The 15,272-nt window shown below is 38.8% G+C and overlaps 1 protein-coding gene across 2 annotated transcripts in view; it reads left to right on the top strand.

Annotated features, from left to right (window-relative positions):
- Window positions 1-2,867: 2,867 nt before the first annotated feature.
- Window positions 2,868-15,272, top strand: part of itprid2 (ITPR interacting domain containing 2) — a 45,395-nt gene continuing 32,990 nt past the window's right edge. For both annotated transcript variants that reach the window (XM_071480211.1, XM_071480220.1), the window contains exons 1-4: window positions 2,868-3,014; window positions 11,007-11,129; window positions 11,866-12,030; window positions 13,695-13,737. In XM_071480211.1, the coding sequence (XP_071336312.1) occupies window positions 11,087-11,129; window positions 11,866-12,030; window positions 13,695-13,737 (251 nt within the window). In that variant the 5' untranslated portion in view covers window positions 2,868-3,014; window positions 11,007-11,086. The remainder of the gene's footprint in view (window positions 3,015-11,006; window positions 11,130-11,865; window positions 12,031-13,694; window positions 13,738-15,272) is intronic.

The following is a 15,272-nucleotide window of genomic DNA, read 5'->3' on the forward strand; positions in this document are numbered from 1 at the left end:
GTTCTCCAGTGTCCAACTGATTCGAGTGATGGTGTGACTGACCTCTCATTCAGAAAATATTGATTGTTCATATTCTTTGTTCATCTTCAAATTAATACAAACAGCAGAGAAGAAAGGAAGCTGTTTGGCTTCAGTTAGTGTTTGACAGTAAAATATTTGTGATAAAACGCTGTTTAGTTTGTCACTTTGTGGAGTGCTGCTGTTAGCCTGCTAGCCGTGCCACCTCCTACAGGTTATGGTTACGACCCTACCTACATTACTTCCTGTCCCCGCCTACTTTTGGCCACACAATGTGAGTAAAATTTCCCCATGTGGATTTTGGTGTGACTGCATCACGGCTGGCTGCATCTGCTCTGATCGACAGGAAAGAAGTCGTGGACTTTGGACCAGGCTGTTCTCCAGTGGAGAGGTCACTATGGTGACGATAAACCAGTTGCTTCGAGGTTACCAGGCAACATTAGAGGACCTGTGTGTCTGTCCATCAGTGTGGATCCTCTGACAGCTAATGGTTAACACAAAATCAATCTCTCTGCTGTTCAGGATTAATGACTATAAAACAGCAGAGAGCATCAGAAATAGACTTTTTTTACTAAGCACTTTTTCTATTTGAAGTTCCTAACAATTTCTAGAATAAAAAACACATATCCCTGTAACACGACAGTCTAATGAACAATGTCTAATATGTCTGTCTGATGTTTTGTGCTGAGCAGGTGGCGTACACTGGGTTTTCAGAGCTTTTTCATTTTGAACAGCTGCACGAGAGACTAAACCAGTCAGGAGATGTGCTGTATATAGGATAATAAAACTCTGTAGAGCTGTGAATTGAGAGTGTTCTTTAGACTTTCTGTTAAATGTTAAAATACAGCATTTTTTATGCATATTTAATGTTGGGTTGGAAATTCAATACTAATTTAATAGTTTTAAGATGTTCATGGGTAAGACTGCTGTTTCAGTTTTTCATGTTTATTTCATGTACCATGTTCTGGGTTGTACATTTTATTAAAAAAAAATTAATAGACTTTATATTGAAGAGGCTTAATTTAACTTGGTGTTTGCTGTTTATAAAGCAGAATAGTTTTTGAAAGTTCAACTAGGTCCACATTAAAAGTTCCAGTTGTAATATGAATTAAATGTGATGCAGCTAATAACAGCACTGTACTAGACAGTAGGTTAGAACTGAAAAACTCACAACAGGGCTGACATTTATAATTTCAAGTGATCAACAAATTCAGAGATGTTGTGATTATACAAATGGAGACAGGAAGAGTTTGAAGGAAGTGAAGAAACAGAAAAGCAACTCGCTGTTGAATAAGAATTATTATTCTATACTGCAGGCTGTGTGTGTGTGTGTGTATAGAGAAGGTCAGATTACCCTATTCATACAGAGAACTAAGCATCCAATGAAAACTCAACACACACACACACACACACACACACAGTTTATACAGCAGCATATCAAACGCAGTGTTTCTGTGATGATACTCATCATTTTAATGGTGTTTGGTTTCCATCTGATGGTTAAATATAGGAACTGCAAGGGCACCCCACACTTCTTTCTTTCTTTCTTTTTTTCTTTCTTTTTCTTTTTCATTTCTTCCTTTGTGAAAAATTTAATTTAATCCAATGCAATCGTTTGCTGTTTGCGTGTTTATGTGGTTTGGGGTGTGCAAACATTTTTATGCACTGAAAGTAAAGTAAGGATGCTTTCCTAACTAATTCCATGAATAGCTTTTATCTATCAGTTCATAGTTGTACTTCATACAAAGTGGACTAAACAAAAAAAAATCTTAAATCGAATCAGTATTTCTGTGACCGCTCTTTGCCCTTAAAAGAGCACCATTTCTCCGACATACACATGCACAGTGCACAGTTTTTAGTAGTGAGGGGAATATTAGAACAAAGTGCTGGGAGGGGCCGTCAAACTATTATGTGTCAAAACAATATTAGTGCCTCTCATTTTACTGCAGATGTCAGACAAGTTTAGTTAAGGTGTAACTAACAGTCATTTCAAGCAGTCATTTAAGGCACTGACATAGTAACGTTTGTAACAATAATATGATGTTTTATTTACATTTTATTTACATTTTTCAGATGCCTGTAGTGAGCACTGTTTCTCAAGTAATCATTTTGTATATATAAGTAGAATGAGTTTACTGTAGAGTTTTGATCAGTTTTCATTGTGTTTAGAAATGTTACTGATGCAGATAAACATTCAGCAGCATCGGAAAATTTTAATTACTTATTACTTATTATTTTGGTTATTTATTTGACATGTGATTTATTTGACATGATATTTAACACGAACCATACAGATAAACATTATTACATACAGGTAAGTATTGCAAAAGATGTAATGTGTATATATTATATATGTGTTAATGAACATTACTCTCCATATTAAGATGGGGCAGTCAGTTTTAGAATGAGAGCATTTTCTAATCCTGCGTTTTAAGCTTTAATACTGAGGATATAGTGTGTATATGTATTGTTCCTTTAAGGTTCAAAGGAGGATGATTTTCCACCTTTGTCTTAAAACTGTGACAGAAAAAAATGTTGTGTAACTGTGTAAAATAATGTAGAGGAAGAGGAAGCTTGTGGAGAAATGGGGCTGAGATTTTTTTTTTTTTTTTTTTTTGGTAAATGCAGACCAACCTAATAACCACTGCAGAGATGCATTTGTTTACATGCTGGTTCAGACTGCGAATGTGTACTGACAGTGTCGCCATTGCTGTGAGCCTGTTTTCTTGTACGACTGCCCGCATTGTGTGTGCAGCCTCAGCCCGGCAGGTGTCGGTGTTTCTCCGCTGCGGGCCGCTCAGGACACGCCTCCCCTGCGCCTCCTCTCTGTCCACGCTGCCGCCGCCGCCGCCGCTGCCGCTGCCGCCGCCGCCGCCGCCGCCGCTGCTGCGGGTGATTTCAGGAAGCGGAAGCAGGAATGTTGGAGTGTTTTTAGAAAAGTTTGGACAAGTTGGAGAGTTTGGGAGCTGAGACACAAACTGCGGAGAAACATGACGGTGAGTCGCTGCGACCGCTCGCAGTACTGATAATAACACTGCTGGTGTTTCTGCTGCAGGGGATAGTGCTGCTGCTGATAGTGTTTGAGCTTGTAGAGAGTTTTACTACGACTGCTGTCAGTGCTATCCTGCGAGTCAGGACGAACAAGACAGTCTGAGCTCAGAGAGGAGAAGAACATGATGGTTTAAAAGGGGCGCTGGTTTTTCTTTATATCAGGAATCATCCTCATGTATCAAGAGTTAAGGAATAATATTCACACTATATGGTTTCGTTACGTGCGTGTGTGTGTGTGTGTGTGTGTGTGTGTGTGCGTGCGTGCGTGCGTGTCGGTGGTGTAAGAAGAAGGGCTCAGATGTTTTACTGAAGTTAATGTATTAATACAAGAGTGTAGAAACACGTCAAGTAAAGATCCTGCATCGTTTTAGCCTCAGAATACACTTAAAGTACTACAAGTACCATCACTCTTAGTGCAGATTTCTTATTCAATGCACAATCAATACACTCACCAATGCATGTTATATTACTGAATTATAGTTGTTGATGCATTAATGTGTGCATCACTTTAATGTTGCAGCTGCTAAAAGTGGGACTAAATTTAATTACTTATTTAATTACTGTATATACTACTGGGTAGTTTTACTTATAATAATACAACACATTTATTTGTCACTGTAGGCTATTTTGTATTAATAATCTATAAAGTAATATGTAAATAAAGCTTTAAGAATAAATACAGTGGAGTAAAAAGTACAATATTTTCCTCGGGACTGTGCTGGAGTAGAAGTAAAAAGTAGAATTAAATACTCAAGTGAAGTACAAGTACCTCAAAATAGTACTGAAGTATAGTAATTGACTAAATGCAGGCTACTTAGTTACTTTCCAGCATTAGTGTGTGTGTGCTATAGAAACTGTTGTTGTTGTGTGTTGATAAACAAGCTGTGTGGTTCTTTGGAAACAGGAAACATTCAGTTGCTTCATCAGAAACAAAGAAGCTAGACAGTGGTGCAAAGTAACAAAGTACATTTACTAAGGTTCAGTGCTTACTTGAGTATTTAATTCTACTTTTATTCCACTAAACTTCGGAGGGAAATATGTTGTACTTTTTACTGCGCTACATTTATTTAGCAGCAGTAACTACTAGGTCAAGTTAGAAAGTCTATGATGATCTTAATAAATACAGTGCAATGCCACTGCATACTGTGGTTCAATTGACCCAACAGTATATAAATTAAGATTAGCTCAATTTGCATCAGTGGGAACATAAAATGCTGCTGACACATTGAGGCACAAATGAAAATAATCCAGTAATATAAGTTGCAGTAATAATTTTGTTATATTTTTTCTACAATAACAACTGAAATCACTTTTAATATTGCACCTATGCCATGCTGAATGAAAAGGTTAATAGCCAATGGGTTATTATGACTCAGTAGTTTTATAAATTAATATTATTGTTGGGTTATTTACCCAAAATAAAATATGGTGTTAGTGCTGTTTTTAATACTGTAAGTACATTTTACTGTTAATACTTTTATTGAAGTAACATTTTGAAGTAACATTTACTATAGTTAGCCTACTAGTTACTTTTCAGATGGAACTTTTACATATAAACCATATGGTCAGCTTACAAAAGATAATGCATTGTTAGATGAAACTGCCCAAAACTTGACCAACTACAATACCGAACATACTGCTTACAGTACTTTTTATACATCAGTCGCAATAATACAAAAATACAATTCTACAACGATTATAAAGGCTATTACATAGATACTTCAAGTTTTCATTTTTAATACTTCAGAATTGTGGTTATATTTTGATACGATAAAGTAAACAGCTTGAATACTTTTTCTACATCTGAATCTGGATATTATCGGGATGTTTTCTAAATGTTTTTGAATGTTATCTGTCTAGTTCAAACACTCAGCCACCTGACAGCTTTCACTTCACTCTTTACATAACATGTAATGTACTTGTCCCAACCTTTTTTTGGCTTGTGACCTTTCATAGCCAAGTATTGGTGCTACTGATGTTTGTTTCATTAGTGATCAATCTACTGTTTACTTATCAGTTAATACTGAAGGGAAACAAGAACTGTCTACTTATGGTGCCACAGTGTAAAGGTTTTGCATTTGATGTATGCATCAGAAGTAAAAGGAGGCTTTTTTTTTTTTTGCAAAACTGTTTCTGTCAACATCATATTTTATTATTTATATTAGGTGATGATTACTGATGCATAAAGGTGTAAGTAGCATTTTATTGTTGTAGCTGGTTTAAATGGAGCTGATTGTGAACCACTTTATGAACTGTTGGGCAGTTTAATGCATCATATTTTATAATTCGACCATATGTTTTTTATAAATAAAATCTGAATCCTCAGAGTGACCAGTAACTCCAGCTTTCTGGTAAATGTAGTGGAGTAAAACCTGCACTGTTCCTGATGCGAGACGCGCTCATGTGGACTGAAGTTCACAGTCCGTGTTAAAACATCAGTCAGGTGATGAACACTGAAACAGCTTTTGTTTGCTTTAATCAGTCTCGAACACGTTGCTGGCAGTGTTGTATTAAAGTGTTTTATTTATTGTTTAGTCAATAAAATATCAGAAAACAGCCAAAAATTGCAACTGTAATTTCCCAGTGTGCAAGCTCTTCAAATTGAGTATTTGAATAAACAAATATATTCAGTTCAATATCATGTGGCAAAGAAAAGCATTAAATCATCACATTTAAGAAAACTAAAACCAGAGAATATCTGGAAGTTTTGCTTGAGAAATTATTAAAAGGATTAATTGATTATCAAAATAATGGTCAATTAGTTGACTGATTGATAAATTGACCAATTGTTTCAGCTCTACAACTGAGCTTAGTTTCTCCTAGGTTTGTCTGCTGATTTCAAAAAGCAGGACTTGAAATAATTATTTTTACTCTATCATGACATTTTAGTGAAGCTAAAGTTAAATAAGATGAAAGCAGTGAAGAAAAAGTAAAATATTTTGTGGAGCATAAAAATTTATAGTTTCACAAATAAATGGGGCCTTTGTTCAGTTTCTCTCTGATCCTCCAGCGTGTTATCCCACAGTTTGCTGTAACAATGACGTAACGGTGATGTAAACAGACTCTGTGTCCCACTTCCACACTGCTCCTCCACTGTGTTTGCCTTGAGCTCTGTCAGCAATGAGAGAGTTCAAGTGTCAGAGCAGCTGGAGTGTTTGCTGTGTTCAGGCTGCAGGAAACGATCTGTAACAGTGTGATTTCATTCATACAGTCGTGACCTGTGAGTCTGGTTTCTGTCAGAGCCGACAGGTTAACTTACAGACAGGCTGGGTATTCAATTCATACAGTCAGTGGGTCATCCTCTCTCAGAGACATTCGGTTTACAGTGCTGTTAAACAGACAAAAACACTATCTTCTCATTTTGAGGTCATAAAACAGATTTACACTTGCTTACCTGATGTGGAGCTGCAATAATTAGTCAATAAATCAATTTCAACAGAAAATTCATTTGCAACTATTTTGATAATCAAATAATTATTTTAGTCATTTTTTGAGCAGGAATAGTAAACCGATGGTCGGACAAAATAAGACCTCTGAAATCTGATCACAAGGCTGCACCTACCCCACCCTTATTTTCCTTAATGGTTAATCTGCCAAATAGTTTTCAGTTAATAATTCAGTCTATGAAAACTCAACAGTGGTCTAAAATCACAAATGTCTTGTTTTGTCCAAATACATGAAAATATAAATTTTTACAATGAAACATGACAAAGAAAAGCTGGAAATTCTCTCATTTGAGATCTTCCTATTTTTACTTGAAAAATGGCTGAAACTATTATTTGATTATGAAAATAGTTTCTCATAATTTTTCTAATCTAATTGACTTTCAGCTCTGATTACTTCTCAAGGCTGAATCACAAAAATAAGATATGTGGGTGGTTTGTGTACTTTCCACCTCGTCTTCTCGAGCAGTTTTCTTTCACTTATATTGTACATTTTGTTTGTATTTTTGGCTTCTTTGGCATTTTTGCTGTGAGTACTCCCTCCAGTACTATTTGTCATTTGATGTACCAATCAACCAGTCACCGGTTTTAATCTTGTGGCCGATCGGTGCCCTTTGCTATGACACTTGAAATCTAGCTCAGGTGCCTCCCATTTCTCTTTATTGTATTTGAGATGTTTCTACACCTGACTGGAGTCCACCTGTGGAAAATTCACTTGATTGGACATGACTTGGAAAGGCACACACCTATCTACATAAGGCCTCACCTCTGACAATACATATCAGAGCAAAACCCAGGCGACGAGGTACTTGTAGAAGGAACTGCCTGCGGGGCTCAGAGACAGGATTGTGTTGAAGCACAGATCCGGGGAAGGCTGCATTGAAGGTTCCCACAGTGGCCTCCATAATTTTTTACATGGAAGACGTTTGGAACAACAGGACTCTTCCTAGAGCTGGCTGCCAAGCCAAACTGAGCAATCAGGGGAGAGGGGCCTTGGCAAAAGAGGTGACCAAGAACCCGATGGTCACTCTGGCTGAGCTCCAGAGATCTTGTGTGGAGATGGGACAAATTTCCAGAAGGACAACCGTCACTGCAGCACTCTACTGGTCTTGGCTTTATGGCAGAGCGGCCTCTCCTCAGTGACAGACACATGAAAACTACTTAGAGTTTGGAAACAGCACCTAAAGAACTCAAGAAACAAGATTTCCTGGTCTGGTGAGAACAAGATTGAACTGTTTGGTTCTTGGCGTCATGTTTGGAGGGAAACAGGCACCTGCCCAGTGCCATCCCGAGGGTGAGCATGGTGGTGGCAGCATCAGGTGAAGGGGTGTTTTTCAGTGGCAGGGACAGGGAGACTGGTCAGGTTTGAACAAAAGCTGAACAGTAGAAAGTCCAGAAATATCCTTTATGAAAAAGTGGTCCAGAGGTTCACCTTCCAACAGGAGAATGATCCATACAGCACAGCACTCAGTAAAGATATTTAAAATATAAAATTAGCTAAATTCAAATTTAAACTAGGAAATATTTTGTAAAGGAAGCTAGAAATCTGACCAGATATTGCATGCCAACTTTCAGTACTTAACATTTTGAGACTCTGTGCCATGGACACGTAGCACAGAGTACCCAGATGTTCAATAGTGAGATGTTTATGCTATTTTTCACCGTTGAATCCATAAATAGCTGAGTCCAACTTGAACTCAACGTCTGTTCTCTGTGAAGAACAACACTACAAGCTTTGAACTTTAGAGCCTCCTTCAAGTCTACAGGAGCTGAGTGGTTTATATTTGAGCTAAAATAACTTGAGAGGACTGTGATGAGGGTGAAAACCAGCCGACCAGCTCATCATTACCCCTGATGTGTTCCCTGATTTGTATTGAAGACAGCTGCAGAGGACTCACTCCCTGCACACAGTTGTGTTTTGTTGTTTTCTGACATTCCAGTTTGTTTTGCATTTACAGCAGCACTCTAAAAATAAACTTATCCCTCCCTCACTCTGATCTCTTTTGCTCGGACAGGAAGTTGTTCTGCTCTTCATTCTAAACACTTGTTTCCTGTTTCACACGTTCTCATTTGGATTTGGCTGCACGCTTATCTTTTTTTTTTTTTTTTGTCCCTCTTCCTCTCAATCCTTTTCTCCTCTATTCAGGGACCTTTATGTATTATTCTATATTTACCCCCCTTGCTTTAGTTTTGTCCTTTCAGCTCCTCATTTTCTCTTTTTTCTGTTACTGTTCATATATTTATGTGGTGTTTTATTTCAGTAAATGTCTTTGTGACTGTATCCCTGGCCGGCTGCAGGGGCTCAGCTGGCCTTTTGCTGGAGAGACTGAGCTGAGGGAGTTATAGTGCCTAAAGAAATGTGAACCTCATTGTGGCACTAAAGGAAAAGTCAAGGGCTCACCAAAATCAGTAGGACTTGTCCTCTGGGGACCATAGATGTCTGTATAAAATTTCATGATGATATTTCAGTCATGGACCGACCGACAAACTGACATTTCCATTCATTCACCTATTGCACTCATAAAATGCTTTCTGCTTCCAGCTCCTCAAATGTGAGGATTTGGTGTTTTTCCTGTTTTGTATCATTGTTACATTAATATCTTTGGCTTCTGGATTGTTTTTTTTTTTTTTTAAAAAGACAAAACAAGATTTTGAAGATGTCACCATGGACCAGCAGAACTTTTGATAGGTATTTTATGATAGGCATCTGATGAATAGATTAAACTGAGAACTAATCTCCACATTATGATGACAATAACCAGCAGTTGCACTCCTAAAATCATATCTAAGAATGTGCCTGCCTGCCTTGTGCTGTTATTTTTAACAGAAGGAGCAGTGACCAGAGCCAAACTAATTCAAAACATCAGACACACCAACAGTTATGTACTGACTGTTGGTGTGTTATGAACTGTACTGTACTTCCTTCCAGGCAGCCACTGGTTCCAGTTCATTTCTATGAAAAAAAATAACCTGCAGAGGCCAGAGGCAGTGGTCCATTAAAGTCAACTTTTAGTCATCTTTATTTTTTTTGTCGGTCATGTTATGATTGTGTGGTAACACAGTTGAGGGAGGAGCCTGTTTGGAAAACTCCCTGTTGGTGTGTTGAAGGATGCTTGGACATCTGAAGTTTGACAGACAGCTGCTGAGCAGAAACCTTTTTAATGCAAGAAATCAAAATATTCACCAGTTTTGTAAAAAAGTCTTCAGATGCTTTACTTAAGTAAAGGCTAATTGTGTCAAGAGAGAAGACATCTCCCTCTGTTGGAGTAGTTGGAAGTACAGAAACACTTTTGTAGTGTTGCACAGTTGTATTACAGGGTGGCGTTTCTTCCCTCACAAATGATCTTTGGCTGAGAACAGACACACAAACGTGACAACAGACTAGTTTACTCCTGTCTGTTACCAAGTTTCACAGAACTGACGTTAATTTGTGACAACTAGTTTGACCTGCTGCCAGCGTCATTTAAAGCAGCTAAACCAGCGTTTAGCACCAGCGACAAAGAATTTGCCGCCATAGTGTTTTGCTAATAAAAATTAGCACCTGCATTTTTACCAACCTTGGTGTCTGAAATCACAATCATTTTTCTCATTTCTCTTTTATTTGTTTAACCCTTTATTTGTTTAAGCCTAAGCCTCAAAGCTCATTGAGGTTTTCCTCATTTGCAATAATGGCGGGATACACAGAAATACACTGAGTTAAAAATTCAAAAGAGGACAATACTCAGCGAAAGCATTTGCACGCTGAGGTGAAATGGTTTGAGAATTGTTGTCTTTTTCACAGACAAGAAAAACCTCCAGTGTACACATTATAAAGACCATTAGATTTAAATATATAAAATCATCTAGATGCTTTCTATATAGCTATACAATTATATAAAGTATATGGTCAAGTAGACTAAAGCAAAGATATATTTAATATTTAAACCTACAATTACTGTTTTTTTAGAAACAACATTGACTTACCAACATCGACTTATCGCCATCTGTCAAGTTAGTTGCTCAACTAACTAACTCAAGACTTTCTCTCCTATAGCTCTTTTTTTGGTGTCCACCAACTCCTGAGGGAAGTGTCAGGCATGTTAGCTGCTAAATGCTCCACTGTGTTCACCAGCTAGATTTGATTTGTTACATAACATTATTTAATAGCTGCATTAATTACAGTGCTGCTGTCAATGTCTTTTAAAGTTACATTCCACCAGTGATTTTTCACTACATCTGTGTTTCCTGTGTTTCCTCTGTGTGTGTGTGCGCACGTGTGTGTGTGTGTGTGTGTGTAATCTCAGCCAGTCTCAGTGTGGGTAACTTGGTCATCAATAATAAAGTCCACTTCTCAAATTCTTATCTCACCACAAACTATCTTTAGCGTACTCTGTTTCATCCCTTTTTTGTGCACATGACTTTGTAACATCTCGTTCTCTCTCTCTCTCTCTCTCTCTCTCTCTCTCTCTCTCTCTCTCTCTCTCTCCCCCTCCCTCCCTCCCTCCCTCTCTCCAGGTGTGTTACCTGTTGCTGATGTTGCTGTAGAGTCGTCAGTCTTCTCTGACTGACTGACCCCACCCAACACACAGTTAGACATGGAGAGTGGAGCTGTGGAAATAGACACGAGTGCTGCTTCAGGTGTGTTGTTTTACTTCAACACTTTAAACAGTTAATGTAAATGGATAAACAGTTGAAATAGTTTTGGTAAAAGTAATGATTAAACAGTTTAAATAAGTCGCCAAAATTGATAAATTAACAGTTACCTAAATGTAATGGACATATGGATAAATATTAAAATAATCTGCTAAAAGTAACATATAAATGGTTGAAAGATCCAGTGTCTGCCTCTACAAGTGGTAATACTATGAATGCAAAGTGACACTGACAATTAAAAGATGTGTAATCTTGATGAAGGGGTGCTTCAGCTCATCTGATTGAGATTGGGGGGAACATAAGACAAAAAAGGCTGTGAGCCACTGGTTTTGATGACTTACTGTTATTTGATGGTGCGAATTCACAATTCTGTGTCACAGTACATAAAAGGTGAACTTCCAGTGACTGTCGCACGCAGATTTGCCTTGCCGCTGCGTGTCTTCAAACATACAGTATTGGAGTACAATGTGATATTGCATTGTCATTAATGCTGACTCAGTCATGTCTTTATTGTTCCTTATCAAACGGGTGGTTGAAAAGAACAGTTAGCTGACCTAGATATGCAGGGTGAGGACTGATGTGTGTGATAGCTCAGCTCCACTCTTGTGTTTTCTCATTGAATCACTTGTAGTTTCTGTTTGTCAGGTTGAATACCTGCCAAACCTGATTGATGACTTCACACTTGTCAGGCTGACAGATCATTTGCTTGATTGATCCTCAGACACCAGGGAGGAGTCAGAGTGTAGCATAGCCTGTCTGCGGCGTCGGGCATGGGCCCAAAGCAGAGACTCCATCTGGCAAAAATCAGAACAAGAGCACCGTGGCCCCCAGGGGCCCCAGCAGAGCCAGAGAGACGGGGACGCACAGAGGCCCTCAGAAGAACCAGGTTAGACTGACACCAAAGCAGTGTTGTAACTGGGGATATTCTGAACGTGAACTGTATTTTTAAACAGCCAAATGTTTGACATTAACCCTGTATTTCAATTATATCCAATATTCACTGCCATCTGCCTGCCATCCAGCTGCCTCTTTAGATGAGTGTGAAACAGTTTTATCTACTCACAGTTATATCAGTATCATATATATGTCAGCTAATAAGTAACACGAAATTGCCAAACAGAAAGGCCGATTATCTAGTGTACTGTATTTGCGGCAACTGAAAAACAGTAAAACAATGTCTCCATTACATAATTTGTCCACCAGAGAGTTTCAGCTGGAAAATCTCCCATTCAGTACACGTCTTGGTTTTAGTTCGTTAATAACTTTTTTTTGGATAATTTTCCAAAAATGTATGCTTATGTACATTATAAAACAAATATTGGCAGATACAGCCATTTGGATTATTGTAACTCTAAGTATAGATATCCTTACAGCCTCAAAAATCCAGCAGATGTAGCTACCAAGATTGTTATAAAAACACTGTCTCAGTCTCTGAAATGTAGAAATCTACCGTTAGCAACATAACATTCTAGCTAAAGTGGTAATTTTAAGTACAGTGCCCCTGGGAGTTTCAGCAGTGTAAATACTGTGCCGGCCAACGTGCAAGGCAAGACCTTGTTACGCTATTGTAAGGTAAATATGGCTTAATGCTGAAATGTGCTGCGCAGGAGTTCCTGCAATTGTCACTAGATTCTGCTTGAACAAAACCCTGATTGTATTATAGTGGATGGAAATACTGCTGAAGAGGGGACATGTGCAGGGCATAGTTTGGAAATTAGGATCAATTCTTTTATCAAGTTATATGTACATACCTTTATATCACAACATTGATACTGATGTATTACTCTTAACAACAATTACTCTCACAGTAAAATATTGCAGCAGAAAACAGTACAACTCCAAAAACACTGAAAAGATGCCACCTGTTTTTACAATACACAATCCATGTGGCATAAAAAGCGACAGGAAGCAGAGACTGAATTTTCCTCAACCACCTCCAAGAGGTTGGCATTCGTGTTGTTGAGTGAAATGTCTCCACAACTATTGGTTCAGATGTGTATCACTCTACTGCAGTGATTTTTACGTTACCTTCAATTTAGCGCCACCATTAGGTCAAAATACTTGTACAATACTCTCAAATTATTGGCTCTTTGTAGATTTTAAACAACTTTTGGACACTTGAACTCTGATTATTGATTAATTGTTTAAGTCAGCCAAACATCAGCTGGTTCCAGCTTTTCACATTTGAACATTTGCTGCTTTGCTTATATTTTGGGACAGTTGGTGGGACAAATCTTGAGACTGAGGATGTCAACTGATAGGCATTTTCTGCAAACGATGAATTGGAAAAATAACTTAATAGATTAATGCACAATTAGAAATCAGTCATTAGTTGCGGCCACAGCGGCATGAACAGGAACTTTATGTGGGTCATTTAGTGAACTGTGGAATGGCAGCCTGCTGGTACAATGATTTTACTCAGCTGAGATATAGAGTTATATAAGTCTGTCACCACTGCAATAGTTTTATAGCATGTTGTAATCACTATTGCATACAGCATCTGCTCGCTTATTACTTTAACATGCTCATCTTTCTCTCTCTGTCTGTCAGGGCGAGTTCCTAATAAGATCGCCAGCTGGCTCATTGAATGCAGGTACAGTATCCACTCACCAACTGATTAAAGGCCCGTACCCATGTTTTTTTGATGTCTTGTCTTAGCCTGTCCGCTGCATATTATGTATAATAAAGCAGTGCGGACTTTACTGATCAAGCTGCACTTGATCATACATCAAAATAAAGCTGACTAAATGTTGACAGTGATGGATTATTTCTCTGCAGACAGTTTCAAGTTGCTGCTAGTTGGTTTTCTTAATAATGAATTGAAACCACTGACCATCTGTAAGAAGGAAATAAATCAAAAAACCGACAGATGGTTAAGAAATGATCGCACGGATGTGTGTAAAATAGACGCAGTAATTCATGGAAAACAGGCAGTATGGTCCTTCAAATCCTGACTGACTGGTTGAGTGACAGTCTGGCTAACTGGTTCCCTGCTTACTGGTTTATTGATGCGTTTTCCTGATGTCCAGTATTGTGTGTATTTAGAAGCAATGTTATCAGCTGCTGACGTAGAAACAACCTGCAGGCAACGCCTAGAAATACAACACACAGAACACACACACACACACACACACACACACACACACACACACACAGAGCAGACCAACGCCCAGATATAGGGCACATAGAGCTGTGAAGGGGCAGAAAGAAAGAAAGGAAGGAGCTGACAGAAGACGGAAAGTAAGGCAGAAAAAAGAAAGGAGGGTAAACAGAGGAGGGGTTCCTTCTGCTGAGTCAACACTGTTATCACACACACACACAGTATTAGCTACTGTCATTCACAACCCTCCAGCTCTGGTGTGTCCTCAGCGTCGCCTAGTAACATGACCAGCAGAATCAGAATCACTGGTTACTATAGCAACAGCAACCAGACAGGAGCCGGGGGCCAACATGGCAGCCTGTGGAAAGTGGGAGGATTAGTGAACACTGCGCCTGCGCACCGTTACACAACCAAACTTGTGTGTGTGTGTGTGTGTGTGTGTTAAATGGTGGCATGAAGTTTGTCCCATTGATAAGAGGTGCAGGTTGTGTAACAGCTCAGTGTTTCCAGTGTCCAAATGCAGACCGCAGCTCAGACCCGCTAGCTGTCAACTAGCCTGACCTGTCAGCTAGCTAGCCTGGGACAACTAGTCTGGTCAGTAGAGCTCCTGGGATGGATACCAAGTGCAGGTTTTAGTCTGGAATATTTAGTTTTGGATCAGGAGCTGACTCCAATAAGTAGCTTTGCCTGACCAGGAGTTAGACTGGGATAGTTGACCTAAGTCTTATCCTTATCCTGACATGCAGTTAGCTCTGGGATAGTTAGACTTAGACTGACAGGTAGTTAGCATGGGTTAATTAGCCTTAGCCTGACAGGCAGTTGGCGCTTGGATAGTTACCCTTAGCCTGATAAGCAGTTGGGTTAGCCTGGGTTACTTAGTCTGACAGGCAGTAAGTTTAGGATTATAGTTAGGTGGGTTATCTTAGCCCAGACTAGGAGGTATCCTGCTATACTTAGTCATATCCTGTTCAGTCGATAACCTGAGATACTTTGCCTTAGTTTTACAAGCAAATGTCCTGGGATATGGT

This window comes from Trachinotus anak, unplaced genomic scaffold (genome assembly GCF_046630095.1).
Source record: "Trachinotus anak isolate AG129_WGS33_773 ecotype Australia unplaced genomic scaffold, CSIRO_AGI_Tana_v1 ptg000001l, whole genome shotgun sequence".
NCBI lineage: Eukaryota > Metazoa > Chordata > Actinopteri > Carangiformes > Carangidae > Trachinotus > Trachinotus anak.